The 6,000-nt window shown below is 56.2% G+C and overlaps 1 protein-coding gene across 6 annotated transcripts in view; it reads left to right on the top strand.

The window, feature by feature from the left end:
• Positions 1-5,751, top strand: part of LOC122378701 (voltage-dependent calcium channel subunit alpha-2/delta-3-like) — a 50,681-nt gene extending 44,930 nt beyond the window's left edge. For all 6 annotated transcript variants that reach the window (XM_043360126.1, XM_043360120.1, XM_043360123.1 and 3 more), the window contains 6 exons: positions 171-414; positions 739-990; positions 1,215-1,350; positions 1,583-1,820; positions 2,447-2,639; positions 3,272-5,751. In XM_043360126.1, the coding sequence (XP_043216061.1) occupies positions 171-414; positions 739-990; positions 1,215-1,350; positions 1,583-1,820; positions 2,447-2,639; positions 3,272-3,391 (1,183 nt within the window). In that variant the 3' untranslated portion in view covers positions 3,392-5,751. The remainder of the gene's footprint in view (positions 1-170; positions 415-738; positions 991-1,214; positions 1,351-1,582; positions 1,821-2,446; positions 2,640-3,271) is intronic.
• Positions 5,752-6,000: the final 249 nt, after the last annotated feature.

Genomic DNA, 6,000 nt, shown 5'->3' on the forward strand with positions numbered 1-6,000 from the left:
CATTCGGAATGTGAAGCTTTCACAGCCATAAAGATTTTGACACATGCTACCACCAATAAAACCATAAACGTATAAAACAAGCAGAGAGTCAGCGATGGAATCCGTATTTTGCCAGCCACTTTGTCGAACAGCACGCTGGCGTCTCACCCCTCCCCTCTGCGCTCCCTCAGACGGTTCACGGCGGTGCGCGCCACTGACGAGATCTGGTACAAGCGAGCCGTCGACTACTACCGGAACGACTCCAACGCGTTCGTCTATTCGGTGCCGTTCGACGCCGGCCTGCGCAACGACTCGCTGGTGACGGTGGCGCAGGCCGTGTTTGTCAACAGCGAGCTGGGCAGCTCGCCGGCCGCCGTGGTCGGCATGCAGTTCCTGCACTCCAAGTTCCGCGAGAAGTTCCTCTCCACGGCCAGCGTGAGTGGTCACCCGGGGTGGCGATATACCAGAGGAGGAGAAACATGGAAATTCAGCTTTTGACCGATTGGGATAAAAGCGATGCTTAACGGAATAAGAGTGTGTAGCTGCTGCATGAATGGCACCTTGACACTTTATTTCCTGACACGTGGCGACCGTTACCCCAGGTACCGATGATGAAGTCGCTAAGCCGCGATTCTATCGTAAAAAAACTGAAACAAATTAGGTTTAAGTAGCTCTGAGTACGGATCTGTGTCATCCCTGCCGTTTCCTTGGCGCTGTGCCGTGGTAGTCACGCCCGCTACCCTCCTGCCTCCCCGACAGTGCCCCTCTCTGGAGGACTGCGAACAGACGTGCGCCTCGGACAGCCTCGACTGCTACCTGCTCGACGACTCCGGCTTCGTGCTCGTCTCCAAGCGGCACGAGGAGACCGGCAAGTTCTTCGGCGACGTGGACGGCACCGTGATGGACGCGCTGCTGCACCACAACGTCTACCACAAGGTGCTGATGTTCGACTACCAGGGCGTCTGCCTGGACGTCATACCGACTGGCAGCAGCGCCTGGACCCTGCTCACGGTGAGTGACGGAGCGCCTGGAAATTCCAGTAACCACAAAATCTGCATGTCTTGCAATAAACCCAGAAAGATCCATCAACTAACCCTTTTCTACTGTAGTAATATGATAATATGATAATAAAGACTAAACGAGCAACATTGGGTGGCCTCCTGCCGATGTACTGTTTGAGACGACGCTGAGGCCACTGGTGTCACATCTGAGAGCGCTGACCCTGCCGCCGCCAGCCGCTCAAGTACCTGCAGTACCTGGTCAGCTGGGTTGGCAGCAAGCTGCTCTGGCTGCTGGTGCAGTCCAGCCTGCTGCACCTCTACGATATCAACCTGGCCTGGGCCGCCGAGAGGTCCTTCGGCGACTACACCGGTAAGCACCAGGCGAACGGGCCGATAACAGGCAACGGGAGGCGAACACGAGACTGGAAACGTCAGTTAGCGGATAATGGTGATCATCATCAGAGCCACATCCCTCTGTATGTAGTCTATAGGTTAATCAGTCATTACGACTGAGCACTGATCACTGATCACTGAACAGTGAGCATCCCCTGTCTCCTGCGCAGCACCTGAGTCCCGCCCCGCCTCTCTCACGTCTCTCGCAGACCCAGAGATGCCCGGTGTACAGAACGTGCCGCCGGTGGTCACGGACGAAAACGGTGAGGAGGTGGACCACTGCTACCGGGTCTCCAACGAGCAGCTCTTCAAGATGGCGCACATCGCCAAGACCAAGCCGCGGCCGTGCGACAAGCGCGTCTATCTGTACACGCTCAGTCAGGACGCCAGGCCGGTGAAGGCGTCGATGGGCTACTGCCACGGCATTGGTAACACGTCCTGCAGCAGGTCAGTGGATCCGACCGTACCATATAGGAGGGGAGGGGAACGGGCAACTGCTCAGACTGGAACAACCTGGTGGAACTGATAGAGGTATTGAGAGGTCTAATCATGAATGAATGAACAAAAAATGAAATGATTAGTGTGAATGGGGGACTGAGCGAATGAGAGAATGGATGAAAGAATGAATGAATGAATGAATGCATGAATGAATGAATGAATGAGTGAGTGAGTGAGTGAGTGAGTGCGTGAGTGAGTGAGAGTGAGTGAGTGGGTGAGTGAGTGAGTGAGTGAGTGAGCGAGTGAGTGAAAACGTTAGTAGGTAAGTGAGTGAGTGAGTGCGTGATTACACGTATATCAGAAAATGAGACAAGGCGAGGTAAAATTATGTGGGATGAGATAAAGGGACGAGGAAAAATGCAAGTGGAATAAAAAGAAAGTGAGTTAAGTTGAAGGTTGAGTGAGCCCGCGACTGAATGCATGTAGCGATTGCCCCTCTGCCACAAACTGATTGATCGAGCATCTCCTGACTTCTCATCCTTACGTCAGAGGGTAAGTGGCATGTGCTCCGCATCGGCTATGGCCTATGACTGTGTGACCACTGACCATGCTCCCTGACCTCCCTCGCTCGGCAGGGGATTTGTCCTGGAGCGTGTGCCACTCACCAACATGTTACTGCTGGTGGTGAACGCGCTCTGTCCCTGCGAGAACCAGCGCATCTCCATCGAGCCGCAGGAGGTGGACTACCCGCCCGAGGCGGTCTGCGAACGGCTGCTGCTCGAGCCGTACCGGCGGCGGCCCGCCAACTGCACGCACTACCACGTCAAGGTGAGTTGAAACCCGCTACTACACCAGGGTGAGTGGGGGGGGGGGAGTAAATACACTACCACGTCAAGGTGAGTTGAAACCCTCTACTACACCAGGGTGAGTGGGGGCAGTAAATACACTACCACGTCAAGGTGAGTAAGACCGCTATGCTACACCAGGGTGAGTGGGGGAGTAAATAGGTACACTACCACGTCGGGGTGAGTAAACCTGCTACTTCGTCGGGGTGAGTTGTATGTGTGTGTTTGGGGAGGGGGGGGGGGGGTAAATAAACTACGACGTAGGGATAAGTAAACCCACTACTATGCCGGGATGAGTGGGCGCGGGGGGTAAATACACTACCACGTCAGGGTAAGTAAGAAAGTTCACACATTACCACGCTGGTTAGAGTGAACGAGGGGTGAACGCCACGCCCAGCGGACGAGCCGACCTTCTGACCCCGTGTCACTGTCTGACCGGTCACACCCACTCGGAGGAGTTTCGCCTGCTGACAGACCATGGCCTGTGTGGAGCCGTGTCTCCTGTTCTGGCTGACAGTTTGCTGACCTGTGGGGAGGCGTATCACCCGCTCTGACAGTCTGTGACCTGTGGAGTGGCATGCCGCCGGTTCTGATCGCCGCTCGTCTGTCTCCCAGGAGGAGAGTCTGGACGAGATGTGCGGGAGGAGCAGCGCCGCCCCGCTGGCCGTCTCTCTCCTCTCCAGCTGGCTGCTGGCGGGGATCGCTCTGCTCACCACCAGCCGGGTGATTGTGTAGAGCAGCGCACCGACACACCGCCCACGGTGCGGGCTGGTGACCGAGCCACGGCCGCCCGGCGGGGCGCTGCGGTGTCTGACAGTATCGCGGCGGCCGGACAGCACAGCGCTCACCGGACAAACGGGACGGACTGAGCCCGGCACTCGGCTTTGAGGTGGTGATGTGAAGCTCTTCCAACCCGTCTAGGAAATCTCTGAACAGAGCGGACTCGACCAGTCCGACCCTAGGGTCGACTTTTGGTCTGTCACTGTCCCGAGCTAGCGCAGTCAGGCGGGCAGATTGGACGCTACCAAGCCGCCGCTATTAATTAGCCCATGGACGGAGGGACTTTCAGGCGTGCCAGTGAACGGTGAACCGCACGGCCGCATGCGTGTAAATATCGCGATAGATACGCTGTACTCATTTGTGTACAGATTTTGGCACGCCGAAAATTGTACCGTTTGCTAATGCTTTCCCAGCTAATCGTTGCAGCCCACCTTGCAGTAGCGCTGTTGGATGCGTTACGATGATAAGCTATATCATGCTGCGGTGATATTACCTTTGTGTGTGCGTGTGTGCGCGAGTGTGTGTGTAGGCAGTAGGCAGTAGGCACACATCTCCCGGTCAGTGTTCGACGGGGGCGCACTGGCTGTCAGCTGATCGCTGATGCCGTTTTGTTGACGCGACTGTTTTCTGTTAGCTGTTACCTGTGCTCCCAGCCGTTGCGGTTGGACCAGTTTGCCGTGTACGTTAGTGTCATGTCCTGTGGGTCGCTGCCCGTAGAGACTCGTGTCATATCACTCAACCCGACGTAAAAGGCGCGTCTGTTAGAGGCATTGCCGTTATTAGGTCCATTAGGTCCGGCCAAATGGAACCAGTCAGGTAAAGAGCCAGTACCGGCATTGAAGAAGTAAGGGTTCTTTTTGACGGGTGGAGAAAAGAACGACGTTAATCATGTTGAGTAGAGGTTTCTAGGTAACCAAATATCACTAGGTTATGTAGGTAATACCTGCTGTTTTGTCCGCCTTCCATATCAATCACTATAGTCGGGCACCGTAGGTCAGTGACCCCGTCATTAGTCAGCGACTGTGGAGGGGACGTATAACATGCAACTCGTAATCGGACCATAAACACCTCTTGGGTGACTTCCAGCTTGACCATCGATATCTTTTACTGGGTAACTCTATCTTCATAGGAGTCGAGCCAGCTTTGAATGATAGGAAACTTCCAATGCCCATGTCAAGAGCACTGAATGCCGGCACCAAGCTGTCACTTATGCGAAGCGGCAGATACAGACTTGCAGTTCCGTCTTTAGGCGACCCACAGGTGCCCTTCAGAGCCCAGTCTAGAAGCAATATGGCCCCGGCCCGGTCAGACCCCTGTCAAGAGAATGAATCTGATACGGTGCGGTGAGATTTGATTGAGAAGTGAGCCGTAATCTGGCCCAAACTTTCCTGCGTGACATGACTCAAAACCCTGTAGATGTGGTGCATGACCCAGCGTGAGTGGAGTTGGACCCGTGTGGAGCTGGTCGTCAATGTGCAGGCTTCCGTGTAATCTCACGTTGCCCTGTGTTTGTGTTTGTGTGTGGGAGAGTGACGTGTAACCCGTGTGACCCGGCGTGGGCCGGAGCGGCCGCTCGACGGGGCTGCTCCCGCCTCAGCCCCGCGGCCACTGGCGGCCCCCAGTGCAATAGCCCGCGGTAGAGCCTAGAACGAGATCACAGCGAGCGCGGCCGCCGGCGTAGTCTGGGTTCTGTCTTCCAACTTAGTGCCTCGTGTGCGGCGGTGGCGCTGCTGCCGGGCCCCCGAGCGGCCCTTTCAGTGATATGGCGCCGTTCGCAGCGGCCCGGGCCGGCCGGATACGCTGCTCCGGCGAGCCCTGGCGCTCCGCCGCGCTCCCGCCTGTGGTACCGCGGCACTGTAGCTAGCCGAGACTGGCTCCGTGGTCGGCGCACCGCGCCGCAGCGTCCCGTGTGCCGCCCGTGACGCGTCCGTTTTGTTTGTCTCGGAGGCGGGTTTGTTTTGAATGTGATACGTGTTGGAGGGCGTCAAGCAAACCAGGTGTGTAATTTCTACTCATAGCGATATAGGAAAGTCAATTTTATATGTCTTTTGTATTCGGTTGCTTTGGGGCGCCATGTATGTGGTCCCTTTTGCTAGACGTGCTTCATAGGCCGCCCAGCCTGTGCGCGGCGGGGCGGGCCGGTGTGGTGTAGTGGTTCCTTTCCAGCCGGGGGTGCCGACGGTGTGTCGGCGTCTCCTCTAGTCCCGACTTTGTCGTCCATCTCTCCTTCTCTTCATGTGCACGCTGCAGTCTGTGTCCGCGCGGCTGCGCGACCGCCGGTTGACGCAATATACATATACCGAGCTGCGGCTACAGCTGGCCTGTTTGGGATGGAGGGATACGCGACCGATCGAAAGGAAGCGGAAAGCGAGAACGAACGGAAATGGAGGACCAGAACGGGCGAACGAACGTGGAAACTAATCCAACGAAGGTGGACAACCAACGAGCGAATGTTGAAACCAAGCAAACGAACGAACGAACGAACGAACGAACGAACGAACGAACGAACGAACGAACGAACGAACGAACAAAAGACAAACGAAGGAGGGGGTTGCCTGAAGGAT

This window comes from Amphibalanus amphitrite, unplaced genomic scaffold (genome assembly GCF_019059575.1).
Source record: "Amphibalanus amphitrite isolate SeventyFive unplaced genomic scaffold, NRLGWU_Aamphi_draft 000063F_arrow, whole genome shotgun sequence".
NCBI classification, from domain to species: Eukaryota; Metazoa; Arthropoda; class Thecostraca; order Balanomorpha; family Balanidae; genus Amphibalanus; species Amphibalanus amphitrite.